At 40.5% G+C, this 16,747-nt stretch overlaps 1 protein-coding gene across 1 annotated transcript in view; it reads left to right on the top strand.

The window, feature by feature from the left end:
- Positions 1-16,747, top strand: part of Itch (itchy E3 ubiquitin protein ligase) — a 113,963-nt gene that overhangs the window by 45,931 nt on the left and 51,285 nt on the right. The window contains exons 7-8 of the mRNA XM_036184019.1: positions 8,052-8,097; positions 16,160-16,317. Of these exons, the coding sequence (XP_036039912.1) occupies positions 8,052-8,097; positions 16,160-16,317 (204 nt within the window). The remainder of the gene's footprint in view (positions 1-8,051; positions 8,098-16,159; positions 16,318-16,747) is intronic.

Below are 16,747 nucleotides of genomic sequence, written 5' to 3'. Positions count from 1 at the left end.
CCTCCATTCTGCCCAGGGGTTTTGGAAACCAACCGTCTATGAGGATCCAAGAGAGTGAAACTCTCCCTCAACTCCCAAGGGGTCACGTGCAAACAAAGCCACACCCTAGGGCTTGTACCCCAAAGCCATTGGCTGAACGAAATGAATTCCCATAACATGGATGCATTCACACGCCACAGCACCAGTGTGGAGGTCCAAAGACAACTTGCAAGAGTTGGTTCTCTCCTTCTACCATGGGGATCCTGGGATCAAACCTCTGTCATTGGTACTGATTTCCTTTACCAGCTGCTCCATCTCACCACCTCTGAAACAGTCCTTCTCTGTGGCTGGCTTCCTTAGTGCTGGAATTACACACATAGTTGCTACACCCAGTTCTGGCCCAAGGTCTTTGTCTTTGCTATATATACTCTGAATGTATTTAAAATTAGTTTAGGGAAGGCTGGTGAGGTAGCTTAGCCTGAGGACCTGAGTTTAACCCCCAGAACCCATAAAAAGGTAGAAAGAACTTCTAAAAGTTGTCCTCTAACTTTCACACATACCATGGAATACACACACAGTAAATGAAACAAAATAAGCTGGGAACTCAGCTTCTCTTAAATAACAACTGTGGTGGCACATACCTTTAATCTCAGCATTCAGGAGGCAGAAGCTGGTAGATCTCTGTTGCCTTTGAGCCCAGACTAGTCCATATAGTGAGTTCTAGGCTAGCCAGCACTACATAGTGAGACTCTTGCCTCAAAAAAAAAAAAAAAAAAAAAAAAAAGTAAGATGAAATCTCTGCTTATTATGTGTGCTTCATTGCTTTTAAACTTAGACTTTTTCTTATTAAACTTTAATTTTTTGTGGTTCCATTAAACTTCTGGGTAAGCAGTTATTTTAGGTCTAAGTGTATTATTAGTACTTCTTATCAGGGTATAAGTTCTAAGGAACCAGCCTAAATTCTTTGTTTCACCAAGTATTACTTCAACTTAACAAATCTCAAAAGAATTTATACATAGAGAAATTTTGCTTTATAGTCTCCTTTAATCATTTATTTTTATTTTATGTTTGAATGTATGTATATATGTCTACTATATGTGTGCCTGGTGCCTCTGAAGGCCAAAGAGGATATCAGATCCCTTGGAACTGGAGTTACAGGGTCTTGTGAGCTGCCATGTAGGTGCTGGGAATAAAACCCAGGTTCTCTGCAAGAGCAACAGGTGTACTTAACCACTGAGCCACCTTTCTAGTCCCTGTAGTCTTTGTTTTTTCAAGATGGGGTCTCTCTACATAGCCTTGGCTGCTCTAGAACTCACTAAGTAGACCAGGCTGTCATCTAAATCAGAGATCCACATGCCTCTGCCTCCTAAGTGCTGAGATTAAAGGTGTGCATCATCACAATCTTGCTCCTATAGTCTTTTATTGAAATTGACTTATGTTTGAATATTTCCCTGTGCTCAAATATTTGTTAACTTGCCCTCTCCAAAGGCCAACAGAATTCCTTTGTCATTGTTATTATTTTATTTTATATGTATGAATGTTTTGCTGCATGTGTGTGTGTGTGTGTGTGTGTGTGTGTGTGTGTGTGTACTGTGTGTACCTGGTTTCCATAGAGATCAGAAGAGGGTGTTGGAACTAGAACTACCATACTACCATGTTGGTGCTGGGAATTGAACCCAGGTCCTTTGCAGGAGCAATATGTGCTCTAAACTGCGGAGCCATTTTTCCTGCCCCTGTGTTTATGTTTGTATTTGACATGATGAGTGGTACTTTTAAAAATTGGAGCAGTTAGGTCATGGGTTTTTGTTTTTTTTTTTTTTTCCTTGATTTTTCGAGACAGGGTTTCCCTGTGTAGCTTTGCACCTTTCCTGGAACTCACTTGGTCGCCCTGTAGGTCATGGTTTTTTAGGTAGAGCTTTTACTGCATTAATTTTTTTCAGTTTATGAAGCACTTTGATTTGTTCTCCTATTTAATATGTGTTTGAGGTCTAAGGCCACGTTAAAGTAAACAGCCATGAAAACTACCACACAGTTTTTATATATTAAAGACATAAACAGTATCATTGCATCTATCTGTATTTTTCCTTCTATATCATTACTCATCTTTTTTGTAGTCAAAATACTTTTCTGAACTCCGAATTTAAAAAAATAAGCAGTATATTACTTGTGGTTTTTTTAATCTTGTTGCTTTTGTTTTTGTTTGTTTTTTGAGACTGCATCTCAAGTAGGCCAGGCTGGCTTCAGAATCACTATTCTAGCTAAGGCTGGGCACAACTGGTCTTCCTCCTGCCCCCACATGCTGGGGTTATAGGTGTTTGCCACCACACCCAACTTTTCTTGAGCTATATATAATATCATTATTAGGGCTGGAGAGATGGCTCAGCGGTTAAGAGCACTGGCTGCTCTTGCAGAGGTCCTGAGTTCAATTCCCAGCAATGACATGGTGGCTCACAACCTTTTGTAGTGTGATCTGGTGCCCTCTTCTGGCCTGCAGGCATACATGGAGACAGAACACTGCATATATAATAAATTTTTTAAAAAAGGATATGCATCTCTTTTTTTAAAAAAACATTATTTTTTGAAATTTATCCATATTGTTATTTCTGAGCTCACTTTCCCATTTTATAAAAATCTGTTAGGTAAACATTCTAGAGTTTTATGTCAAATTATGTTTAGATTGTTTTTAAGTTTTTGCTGTTATAAACAGTGATATAGTGGATACTTTTTGAATATCTACTGATAAGCTTCCATCGGTATTCTATCCTTAGGAGTAGAATTGCCAGGGTCTAATGGTAAGTAAAATGAAATGGTATTTTCATTTACAGCTTATAACATTTATCACTTCTTCAAGTAAGTTCTTTTTTATTGTTTTGGGGTTTTCAAATTAGGTGAGCTTTATAGATCATGTAGTTCCCATTATCAAGATTATGTTCAGCATCTCTATACTTTGAAAACTGGAACCCTAGAACAATACTCTGCTTTCTCCTTTACCCAGCCCCTGGTAATCTTAATTGTTTTTTGTCCCTGGATTTGCATATTGTGGGAATATATCAGGCATGTTATTTACTTTTTCATGACTATTTACAGAATGCTTGTCATAAGCAATTTAAAGGAAGAATTTCTTATTTTAGCTTCTGGTTTCAGAAGTATATGTCCATCAAGACAGGGAAGACCACAGCAGAACAGAGTAGCTCACATTATAGGAGCCAGGAATTAAAAGAAAGGAATATAGGAAAAGGCCAAGGATGCAATGTTATCCCAAGGACACCTCTGCCCCATGACCTACCACCTTCATTTAGTCCCCATTTCCTGCTTCTCACCACTTCTAGATAAGGCCTGCATACTGTATATCCATCGAGGGATTAATCGATTCATTGTCAGATGAGCTTGTCATCTCTGGAAATACCATTAGAGGTGTGCTTTACTAACCTCATAGGCATTTCTTAATCCAGTTGACAATGGAAATTAACTATTGCATCATATTAATTCATAGCTGAATTTTTGTGAGTGTGTGTGTGATGTGTGTACACATCTGTGCCAGTGTGTCCAGCTGTGCACATTGCAGCTAGGGGACAACAGTGTTTGTCCTCTACCATCTATCTTGCCTTGTTCCTTTGTCTTCTCCTGTACTTGGAACTCTGATATTTTGGCTAACTGACCAGCAAGCTCCAGCACTAACTCCTGCCTCCTCCGCTGTCAGTACTGTGGTCATAGGCATGTGCTGGATCACATAGGGCTTTTTATGTGAATGTTAGGTTCTGAACAATGGTCCTTGTGCCAAGCACTGTTCTCCTCTGAGCCCCAGAGTTGACTTTTAATGTTTACGTTGTAGTGTGTATCATTACCTTTTTGAAGCTGAGTACTATTCCATTGTATATGTACACTACGATTTACCCATTTACTGATGAGCATTTAGCTGTCATGAATTATAACTAATGCTATTAACTTTCAGGAAAATGTTTTCTTGTCTCTTGGTTTATACTCATGAGTGGAATTGTTGATGCTTGTGTTGCTAGTTTCACATTTTCTGGCTTTATGTGGAGATGTTGAAAGGTTTGTTTAGTTTTTAGTGTCTTATGTAGCACAAGACTGATACTCACTGTGTAACTAAGGATTACCTTGAATTTCTGATCCTCTGCCTTCACTGCAAATGCCAGGACTAAGGTGTATGTGCCACCATTCTCGATTTATGGGCTGGGCAAGGCATTCTGAGCTCTACTCCCAGCCCTTATCTTCAATTTTGGGGGATAGGTTCTCCCTTAGTAGCCCAGGCTGTCCTCAAATTCAGCACTCTGTCTCTGATTCTCAAGTACTGGAATTACAGTCATGTGCTACCATGCTTCATATATTAATTTACTTTTAATCCATGATTTCCCTCTATATGTTCCATTTAATAATTTTACTATGTAAAACCCTTGGGGATATAACTGATTTTTCAGTGTTTTCAGAGTCTTGGTATATAGTACTGACTGACCTAGAGCTCTCTATGTAGACTACCAGGATGGCTTCAAATTTGCAAGTTTTCTTTAATCTGCCTCTTGAGTACTGAGTGCTAAAATTATAGGCATGCACCACCATGTTGACTTAGAAATGATCTTGTCTTTCCCTTATTGGGGCTCATTTTGATTTTTATTTCATGTTCTTTGATTGCAAATTTCTATTTTACTTTAGTCTGTCAGAGGCCTAATTTGGGAATTCTTTGCTTTAGAGAAAATGTCTTTGCTTTAGGTAGTGCCAGGGTTTGCTCCGATCTAAAAACATTTTGTCTACTTTTTGCGTCCCTAGCCTAATGCACAGTGTCTGGTTCAGCACTCCCACCTTGCTGCTGGCCTGAGGCTTTCTGATCCACCTCAGAGCTGGCAACTGCCACAAGATAAAGGTGTTTTAAAGCTGCATTCTGCTTCTATTCTGGTATGTCAGATCAAGTTCTTGTTCATTTTTGAGATTGCCTGGCTGCCACAGAATATAAAGTGTGTTAAATTTCTTCAGGAACTAGTTATTTTGTGGTGGGAGTGCTCTTTTAATTTAGCTCACTGAGGCAAACTTTTTGTAGCTCTTCCAGGGTTTCCTGTGGTAAAACACATGCATTTAGAATTTGGATATGTTTTCATGTCACTTTGCCCTTCTCCAAGTGACTTTCTTATTTATTTATTTACTTATTTATTCATTCATTCATTCATTCATTCATTATTCATTTGTGGTGTGTGTTGCACATGCATGAATGCGTGTGTATACAATATACGCATGGAGGAGGTGCCCATGCGCTGTAGCACTTGTGTAGAGGTTAGTTGTGTAGAGGACAGGTTTTGGAGTTGGCTCTCATCTTCTACCTAGATGAGACCCAGTCTCTTCCTTGGCTGCTGTGCTGTCTGGAGATTCTAGGCATTTCCATCTGACTCCCGTCTTGCTCTAGGAGTGCTGGATTATGGATGCACTATGGTGTCCTGACTTTCCATGCAGTTTCCAGACATTGAATTCAAGTTGTGAGGCTTGGCAAGTGCTTTTACCTGCTGAGCTACCCCCACCTCCACCAGTGGTTTTTTTACTTATGGGAGAAATGGAATACTGACTTGATTTAGTACTTAATGTTATATACATATATTGGTATAGTTTTCTCATTCCACTTATGTCGCATAGATCAATCATTATAAGAAAATATAGAGCCGGGCAGCGGCGGTGGCACATACCTTTAATCCCAGCACCTGGGAGGCAGAGCCAGGTGGATCTCTTTGAGTTCGAGGCCAGCCTGGTCTAAGAGTGAGATCCAGGACAGCCACCAAAACTACACTGTCTCAAGGGCTGGAGAGATGGCTCACTGGTTAAGAGCACTGGTTGCTCTTCCAGAGGTCCTGAAACCCTGTCTCAAACAACAACAACAACACAACAAAAACAAAGAAAATATAGTACACATAAAAAACATTGTTTCATTTTATTTTGAGACAGTTTCACACTGGAGCTCAGACTGACCTGTAATATAATGTGTGTCCCAGATGAATTTATGGCAGTCTCTTGGTGAGATAACTAATGGGAACTATCACACCTGGTGTGTGCAGTGTGGGGGCTCAGAGTCAGGTTTTTGTGAATGTTAAACAAGAATTCTACCAAGTGAGTTTTATCCCCAACCCCGTTTTGGTTTGGCTTTTTTTTTTTTTTTAAAGATTTAAAAAACTCCTCCTTAATCAAGCTTGTAACAGGTAACAGATTTGTTGGATAAAATGAAAAGTTTCCAATATATTGAAACATGAATCAGAAGTCACCATAAATACAACACCCAATACAGGAAAACCACAACAACAGATTCATACTCCCTGTAACAGCTGTGAACTGATCCTTAGACACTTGCTCAGTGTAGCAGATGTGGCCTGCTGGGTATGGAGCACCTATGGCTTTGGGGTCACACACATCTGAGTGGGCTGTGGCATTGTTGGTTTGACTTAAGAAGCAAAGCAGGTGGCAGCACATTCAAACAGTGGCTTGAACATCCTTTAAGTATCGAAGTGAGAAGCAAAGCAAAGCAAAATAATCACGCTGTCAGAAAGATGTTAGAGGGTAAGGACAGCTTGAGGCTGAAAGGTGGCTCGCAGCTTCATTTCTTTGGCTTCGTGGATAATGGCTGCTAGAACAGACAAGTAAGATGTGAGGTTCTGGTTCACAAGTCACCAGCCTGACTGCCGAATACCAAGATCCCTCCAATCATACTCCGACACCAGATGGGTTCTAGGAACCAGCATGGCTATGTCCTTGGCAAGTTGACATGCTGGCACTTGAACTCCTCAAGTCTGTCTATCCACATGTTAAATTTGTTTGTACTGTGTGATTGCTCTGCTGGAGCCCCTCGGCCCTCACCACCACCTTCAGAGAACTTTCAGCCGAACACCGTTCATGTTCTTAGAGACTACTCTAAAGTTTTATTAGAATACGTTTTATATATCGCAAGGGTCACTATTTCAGATGTATAGTTAGTGGCTTTTCATGAAAATTGTTACTGTGTGTTTGTCTGTGTGTAGGTGTATGAGTATGCTGAGAGTATGGAGGTTAGGGGCCAACTTTTGTGAGTTGGTTCTCTCCTTCCATCAGATGGGTTCCAGGGAGCAAACTCAAGTCATCAGGTTTGGCAGCAGTCACTTTTGCCTCTCATCTAGCCAGCCCGCACTTAGCATGTTTTTGAGGTAACATATTTTGTTAGCTTGTTTTCAGTACTGTAGATTTTCATACAGTTTAAATTACAAAGCAACTCCACAGTTTATCCATTCCACTGTATCATTTTTTAAATGTATATTTCTGTGATCCTCAGTACTTAAAAAAGGAAAACAATAGGCTTCCACCACCCTTGCTAGCCGTGGCATAGTTACGTGCTGTGTGTGGACTGGTGGTTTTACTGTTGGAGCCGTGGCTGTACCCTGGGCGTGTGTTCTTTGGCCGGCTGTGCCCAGACTGTTCAACTTGCGTTCTTAGGCACTCCGTCCTCCTCCTCCTTCCCCTTTGGACCTCTTTGAAACTTCCTTGGTTTTTGATTTTTCAAGTCTTCCTCTCAGAGAGTTCTTTGAGTTTTTCATTTTCTCTGAGGTTTTTTTCCCCCCCTCATCTCCTTTAATTAAAAAAAGTTACTAATTGAGTTTGCTATTTCAGAATTGTCTTATATTGACCTTTCTGCTATTGATTAGTAAACCACCACCACCCCATTCCCCCACCCCCGCATTTCAGGTAAAGTAAGTGATTAAAAGCTGCTGCGTATGAGGGCGCACAACTCTAATCCTAATGAGACTGAGGCAGGAACCTGAGTTCAGTGCTAGCTTGAGATTTGAGAAAATGGCTAAATACTGGGTTTGTATTAGAGTAAAATATATATATCAAAACATGCAGAAGTAGCGTGTGAGTACTGCATCTTAACTAATCTCTCATTGAATAACAATATGTATAGAATAGAAGAATTTTCCCTTTAAAATTTATGTTTGGATTTATATTTTGTACTAGAAAGTTTTAATAGTTTAATAAAGGCTTTTTTTTTTTTTTTGAGTTTCAGTTGAAAATTACTCTGTTGAATCTCATTTTGTTTAAATTTATTGTTGAAGGTATTTCACAGAATGATGATGGCTGCAGACCCAAAGATGAAACAAGGTAAGGGTTCACTGACTGCTTACCACAGCATGCAGAAACAGACAAGAGTGAATGAACTTGTAGTCATTCATTTCAACTTCAGGTTCAAGGGGTGGGAAAGTTAACTCCTGAGTTCTGATGTCTTTTGTCTTTCACAGACACTCATGTATACACATCTGTAAAAACACACACACACACACACACACACACACACACACAGAGGCATGGGCACATACACATACACATGAATAAATAACTACAAATTTTCAGGTTCAGATTGATAGATTGTGGGCCAAGTATGCTGAGTTACCTATGTGATCCCAGCGTTTGGTTGTGTTGGGAGTGTTGGTACAAACCTGTAATCCAGCATTTTGGAGAAGAAGGTCAGATTAGGAATTGAAAACGCCAACAAAGGGGACTAGAGAGATGGCTGAGCACTAAGGAATGCATGCTGCTCTTCCAGAGGACCCTAGTTCTGCCTGCACCCATGGTAGGTTGCTCACAACTACCTGTAACTCCAGTTTAGTCTGTCACTCCAAACCACCTCTTTGGCCTCCGTGGGCATCCACATAAATGTATATGCCTACACATAGACACAAATATATATATATATATATATAAAATAAAATAAACCTTAAAGTTTAAATGGGAAAACCAAAAAAGCAGTGTCACAGATCATAAGAGAAAAATCATCCAGAGAAAGGGCGAAAGGGTGTGCCATATTAGTTCATTGCTGCAGGGGAGAATAGATAGAAGCCAAGCACAAGGAACATGTCTGGAATCCCAGCACTTGGGAGGTAGAGTCAGGAGGGTCAGTCGGGGTTCAAAGACCGACTTAAGACTAGCCTGTACGATGTGAAGGGAAATAGAGCATAATGTTATGCTTTGGAAGTTGGGTAAACTAGTACAGCAAGCCCCCACATTACCTGTCTACTTCATAATGTATAGAAAGTCTCATAGGAAGAATATTTTAAAGGCTTGGATATAATTCAGAGTTGGCACACTTGCCCAGTGTGCCCAAAGCCATGGATTCTATCCCCAGCAGGGCCAAAAACAAATGACGGTTCGTTAAAATCTTCAGGAAAACCAAAGTCATAATGTAGCTCTGTGAAAGCAAATAGAAGTCTACCTTCTTTGATTCACACTATTAATCTACAAGTATCCTCTCAGGTGACTTCTTACTGAGAATAGTTATTTATATTTAATGGGAAAGTGGTTTTAATTTCATACCTTCTCAGACTTTAAACTTTATTTGTAGTCAAGGCTGGTCTTGAATCTGCTAATTCTCCTGTTTCCACTTCCTGAATGCTGCATTTGCAGGCATGTATAACCTTGCCTGGCTAGAAAAGATTTTTTTTTTTTTAACATAGATAGAAGCCTAACATTAAGGGAAAGAGTCACTTAGGAAAAGGCCAGTACACACCCAAGGCATGAGTGCAGGCTTCTCAAGAGAGAATTGTGTGACAGTGTCTTAATAATAGCAATATGTATAATTTTGGTGCCTTTAGGAGTTACATTGTTTAAAGGTTCTCTACGGGAACTTTTTAATAAATGACATCATAAAGTGGTTTCCAAACAATATTGGATTTTAATTAAAGGTGATAAGAGAAAACGGTAGGAGGTTGTAGAGAGGACTGAGCAGTTAAAAGCACTGGCTGCATGAGATCCCCCTTGGCCCTGGAGTTACAGACAGTTGTGAGCTGCCATGAAGGTGCTGAGCCCCGGGTCCTTCGGAAGAGCAGCCAGTGCTCTTAACCGCTGAGCCATCTCTCCAGGCAGTGGGACCCGGACCTGTCCTTAGTGCATGAGCTGGCTGTTTGGAACCTGGGGCTTACACAGGGACACATGCTCAGCCTGGAAGGAGGGGACTGGACCTGCCTGTACTGAATCAACTAGGTTTAAATGAATCCCCAGGGGAGTCTTGGCCCTGGAGGAGATGGGAATGGAGGGGAGGGGGGAGGAGGCGGGGGCAGGAGGGGGAGGACAGGGGAACCCATGACTGATGTGTAAAATTAAAACAAAAATATAATAAATAACAAAAAAGGAAAAAAAAAAAGCACTGGCTGCTTTCCATATTACCCAGATTCAATCCCCAGCATCTATATGGTGGCTCACAATTGTCTGTAGCTCCAATACCTGGGAATCATTTAAAAAGATAAAACCATACATCACAAAGGTAAAAGGAGTCATGTAAAGTTCTCCATCCGTCTTGGCTGTGACCTTGTTGTTTGCAGTCTTTCCTTACCTTAAGAAACCTCTCCAGCTCCCACTCATGCCGTTTGTCTAGTTGGTGCTTTCTCTCTTCCCAGGTCAGCAGTCACGAGCACAGTAACTGGGCACAGTGCCTCCTAAATCTTCGAGTGGTGTGTGTGTGTGTGTGTGTGTGTGTGTGTGTGTGTGTGTGTGTGTGTTAAACATCAGAGGACAGCTTTGGGCGCTGATTCTGTCATTCCACCATGTGAATTCCAGGGATACAGCTTGGGCTTTCAGGCTTGGCAGCAAGCATCTTTACTTGCTGAGCCATCTTACTGGCCCTTGAAACTCTGTAGAACATCAGAATCTCCCAGAGGACTTGGTAAAAATTGCTAGTTTTCATTCATATTCTCTGATTCACTGTACTTGAGTAAATCATATTTAACAAGTTTCCAGGTGATGCTAATACTCAGGCTAGACTGGATTTACATAAGCTTTGAGATTACAGTTGTTCCAGAAGTTTTTGCAGTTATATAAACAAGTCCCTTTCATAGAAGCCCTAATTTACTGTAATGTCACTCATTTTAATATTACCCTCTTTTTCTAAGCTAGTTGAGTCTTGTCTTTTGAAATTCATATTTATTAGAAAACCATACGGCCGGGCGGTGGTTGTGCACGCCTGTAATCCCAGCACTCAGGAGGCAGAGGCAGGTGAATCTCTGTGAGTTCGAGGCCAGCCTGGTCTACAAAGCGAGTTCCAGGAAAGGCGCAAAGCTACACAGAGAAACCCTGTCTCGAAAAACAAAAAAAGAAAAACAAAACCATACAATTTTAAAGATTTAAATGAAGTAGCATTAACAATAAAATGTGTAGTCTTCATGGAAGAAATAACATTTGATGTAAGACTATAAAGCCTTGTTTATGATATAGATATGCACATCTTAGAGGAATTGTGGAGAAGGAAGGAATTCTAGATTGAAGGAAGAAAAAAAAACACAGAGGTGGAGAGAAACAGGTTTTTTTGTTTTGTTTTGTTTTTTCAAGACAGGGTTTCTCTGTGTAGCTTTGCGCCTTTCCTGGAACTCGCTTTGTAGACAATGCTGGCCTCGAACTCAGAGATCCGCCTGGCTCTGCCTCCTGAGTGCTGGGATTACAGGCGTGGGCCACCACCGCCCGGCGAGAAACAGGGTTTTTAATAGTGAATATTTGATTACAACATTTGACTGAAGATAGGATACTGAGGTGGTTTGAATAGATATGGCCACGTAGACTCATGTGTTTGAATGCTTGGCCTATAGTGAGTGTCAGTATTAGAAGGTGTATCATTGTTGGAGTAGGTGGGCCTTTTTGGAGGAAGTGTGTCACTGTAGGCTTTGAGGTGTAGGATATGCAGTTCACTTTCTGTTGCCTGCAGATCAAAATGTAGAATTCTCAGCTACCTCTCCAGCACCATGTCTTCCTGCATGCTGCCATGTTCTGCCTTGATGACAATGGACTAAACCTCTGAAGCTGTAAGCCAGCCCCAATTAAATGCTTTCTTTTATAAGAATTGCCATGGCCATGGTATCTTGCCTATTCACAGCAATAGAAATCCTAAGATATTTAAAAGAAAAATGCAATTGGTCAGTTTAAGAGTAGAATTGGAGTTAATACTTTTTTATGTGCCATCTGCTATGTTGAAAATGATGAAAAATACAGAGGCTCAGAAAGAGGAAGGAACTTGCCTGAGTTTGTGGTGTATGCGATATAGTAGAATGTACTAACTGCGTGATCTTCAGAGCCTGGACTCATACCCATCTTGCTTAACTACCACCTAATCCTGGGGCAATATTACTTCAGCAAATGTTTAGTCATTAATAAATGTGAACCCTTTTATTGTTTTTGGTTTATTAAGACATGGTCTTACTATGTAGCTGAGACTGGCCTGCAACTCAGAATCCTTCTACCTCTTTCTCTTGAGTGCTAGAATTAAAGATATGCACCACTGTGTCTATCGAATCGTTACTTATTTTAAATTTCATTTTATGTGTGTATGTGGTGTGTTTGTGTGTATTCTTACTCAGTCCCATCTCCACCTTAGCCTTTGGAGACAGAGTCTTTCACTAAACTGGAGCACACTGATGTGGCCGGACTGGATGGCCAGCAAGCCCCAGGCACCTTCCTGTCTCTGCCTCCCCAGCACTCACTGTAGGTGTCAACTTCCATGCCTGGCTAATGTTTTATGTGGATGCTGGGGATCAAAACTCAGATCCTCATGTTTGTGAAGCAAGCCCTTTACCAACTGAGCCATCTCCACCATCCTGAATAGTATTTAAATAGTAGATAGATAGTTATGTGACTAAATAGAGATTTAAAGAATACCACCTTAGGGGGGATGTTTCAAAAATATTCGACTGGGATTGATATAATCAGAATTCTATAAGAAAATTAATTTTATTTGTCAATGGTATGTATTATAGTTTGTGTTATATGGTTATCAGTATGTCAGCAATAGCAGGGAGATACCAACATATGCCACTAGCTACTTTAAGAGTTCCTATCTAGCTTAGGAATTCCACACAGTTAAAGCCCTACCCTGAGTATAAAGAGTTGAGGATGAGTCAGGGTGAAAAGGACTTAGTTCATAAGTGCTTAGACATACAGGAAAAGGAACAGAACACAACTCCAAGATGTGAGAATGGGCTTCTTGAGGTGGAGTTGTGCTTATGTGTCATTACAGTAGCTCTGTATATGATCCTGTGGCTTTCTAAGTCTCATTCCTCAAAGGATGTAACTTATTAACAAGGTTTAAAAATCAAGCAAAACTTAAATTTTAAATGAAGTTTAAAACTTAGGACAGTGAGATGACTCAACAGATGAAAAGCATTTGGTGTGTTTACTCTGAAGACTCAGAACCCAGTAAAAGAGGGAGGAGAGAACTCATTCCACATTGTCCTCCAACCTCCATACACATGCCCCATGACTTGGACACATACACACCACATGCCTCACGGTTTGGAAGTACCCCCCCCCCACAGGCCTCATGGCTTGGAAGTACCCCCCCCCTCGCCACATGGCTTGGACTCACCCCTCATACATGCCCCATGACTAAACTGCACCCCATACAAACACATACGTTGTAGGCACACAATAATAATAATAAAATTTAAAATCTTTTAATAAAAATATGAGCTGGTTGGCTCATTTCTCATCTTAAGGACTCTTGCAATGAACCTGTAAGGTTGTTTATGAGGTCAATAGTTTGGATTTGGGGGTAAGAAGGGAACAGTGTGGTAAAGCTCATGGTTACACACATTCTAACCCTCGATAGCATAGTTCCTTTAAAAAATGTTTTTTATATAATAACACACATTATCAAAGCAATTTGGGCTTTCTGGATTGTGTTTAAGTTTCTTGATTCATCAACAGACAAGGTAAAGTAGATCTCAGTGTGAGGGCTCCTTTTCCCTTCTAATCTCCCCTTTAAATTTTCCTCTTTCTATTGCCTCAGGTAAAGATCAGGAAAACAAATACAAAATTAATATAGTAGATGACTAAAAGGTGGAGGGAGAATGTGAAAGCAGGATCACAAGTGGACTTAGAAATTAAGAATACTAGGAAGGAAGAATGAATGACCTTAGGGTCGGAGAGCTTGTCTCCTGCATTTTGCTACTAACTTGATACTAGAGGGTGGGAGAGAGTCCTACTAATTATAGAAATTCTGACTGGAGATACATTTTAGAGATAATCTTTGAAATGATGAGATTTGAGATTCTAGAGAAAAATCTGAAGAAGAGGAAGAATTGGAGGGTGACATAAGTACAAGGTTATAAAAGCAGAGTGACAGAAGTTAGAGAAAAATGGCTTTTAAAGATGGGATGATGGGGCTGGAGAGGTGGCTCTGATTAAGACACTTGCAAAAGACCCAAGTTAAATTTCTATCCCCTACATGATGGCTCACCGCCATCCATAACCTCAGCCCCAGGGGTCCAAAAGGTACACATATGGTACACATACATGCATGTAGGCAAAACATTCATACATGCATAAAAGTAAGATAAATCCAGTCTAAAAATCTACAAAAAAAATTCTAATCTTAAAAAAATGTTTAAGATGAGATAGCTGGGCATGTGGTGTGCACTTTCCCCAGCACTTGGGAAGCAGAGTCAGGGGATCTCTGTGAGTTTGAGGCTAGCCTGGTCTGTAAGTTCCAGGCAGCCAAGGCTACAAAATGAGACCCTATTCCCCTGCCTAATTCCCCCTCCCCCCAAAAAAGAGATGGGATAGAACTGGGTATAGTGGCATAATATATTTGTAGTCCCTGTACTTGGAAGGTTGAGGCAGGAAACCTTCAGTTTGAGGCCTGCCTGGGCTATTTATGAGACAACGACTGTCCTGTCTCACTAAAACAAAACAAAAAAAGTAACAACAACAACAATAACCATCGAAAAGTACTTAATGACCATTGTCGAATGCTGCAGAAGTCATTATGATCATAGGTTAACATTCTAGGAAGGCTTGTCATCTGGCAAAAGAAAAATCTACCTGCTGCCGTTATCCCAAGAAAAGAGTAAACGCCAAGTTGACTTTATTTTTGGTTGTGAGCCTAGCCTTTAACAGCTGAGCCATCTCTCCAGTCCGCCAAGTTGATTTTAAACAGATTTCAAAAAATGAAAGTATAAAATCATTGCAAGAAAGTGTGGCTAATTCATTGCTGAATTAGTTTAATTATATAGAAATATGAACTTGCATGTTTAAAACTATAGCATGGAGCCTGGCAGTGGTGGCACATGCCTGTAATCCCATTACTATGGAAGGCAGAGGCAGGTGGTTCTGTGAGTTCGAGGCCAGCCTGGTCTATAGAGCAAATTCCAGGACAGCTTGGGCATTACACAGTAAACCTTGTCTCAAAAAAACAAATAAATAAAGGTGTGTGTATATGTGTATGTATATATGTGTGTATATAAAATATTAATTTAATGTATATTAATTATATAAATATAAATAATGCAAATATATAATATAACTATTATATATTTGTGTGTGTGTGTAGCATTAAAAGCAAAAGCCCATTCAAACCAGTGTACTAAATAAGTATTCTTGGGTTGTTTGGCACTCTTATAGATGATGCTTTTCTAGTAGGAAATGTAGAGGGGTGTTCATATGCCTATATAGGTCTGTTACCTATAGGCGATAGGATTTTAAAGCACTTGATTTTGTTCCTGCTTATACAGGGCATTCTGAAGGCTTTCTGTAGCCACACCTAGTAATTTCGAATGGGCTTAAGTTCTACCCTTGAGTGACTCCTCACTATCTATGTCAGGTTGTTACTCTCTATTGCTGTGAAGAAACACTGTGACCAAGGCAACTCTTATAAAAGAAAGAATTTAACCGGGGGGCTTGCTTATAGTTCCAGAGGGTGAGTCCACGATCATCATGGCAGGAAGCAGACAGGCAGGACACTGAAGCAGGAGATGAGAGCTTTACGTCTTGATCCACAGGCAGCAGGCAGAGAGAGAGAGACAGAGACACAGAGACAGAGACAGAGAGACAGACAGACAGGCCTGGCATGGGTTTTTGAAACTTAAAAGTCACCTTCAGTGACACACCTACTCCACCAACAAGTCCAACTTCTAACCCTTCTAATCATTCTCTACTGGTTCCACTCCCTGCTGACTAAGCCTTCAAATATATGAGCCTCTGGGGCAATTCTCATTTAAACCTCCCCAAGGAGTTATATGGCTTTAACCTATGGCCTCTTTATTTGATAGGGCTAGCCTGAAATTAGAAAAAAAAGAAAGACCTTTTCTCTAATTCCTAAAACATTACATTTTGGGTTTCTTGCTGTTGTTAAATAAATAAGGAACATTTGTTTGGTTCCCTTCCTCTCCCTCCTGCCCTTCTTACCCAGAGTGAGCACGAATGGACCAGATGACCCTGAGGTTGCAGCGTCAGGGGAAAACAAGAGGACAAACGGGGACAACTCTCCCTCCCTTTCAAATGGTGGTTTTAAGCCTTCTAGACCTCCAAGACCTTCGAGACCACCTCCACCCACCCCACGAAGACCAGGTATATATTCCAGCCTCCAGTGCTATTTTGTAAATAATGTTCTTTTGGTAGGAAGAGTTGACACAGTCTCCAGATGTTGCCCATGTTAGCCTCAGATGCTTCCTTGCTTAGCCTGGGATCCTGAGTGTGTACTATCATGCCTAGTGTTTTTAAATAATGTTCTGTTTGGAAACTGATGGACAGGTAAGTATCCGGTCATTGATGTTTTGTTAAAGTAGAATGTTACTCTGTAACATAGGCTGGCCTCAAACCTAGAAATCTGTCTGCTTCAGCCCTTTTTAGTGCTGGGATTGAAGGTATAAGCCACCATGTCTGGCTTCTGGCTTTGTTTTTACATTTAAAAACTTGACCAACATTGATCTTTCTATAGGCAACTAAGAATTGCTTTTCCTATAAGTTTTTCTTCCAGGAATGAAGTTCTACGAAGAAG

This window comes from Onychomys torridus, chromosome 4, assembly GCF_903995425.1.
Source record: "Onychomys torridus chromosome 4, mOncTor1.1, whole genome shotgun sequence".
Classification (NCBI taxonomy): domain Eukaryota; kingdom Metazoa; phylum Chordata; class Mammalia; order Rodentia; family Cricetidae; genus Onychomys; species Onychomys torridus.
Note: the sequence above shows the minus strand (reverse complement) of the source record. Positions and strands in the feature narration are given on the sequence as shown.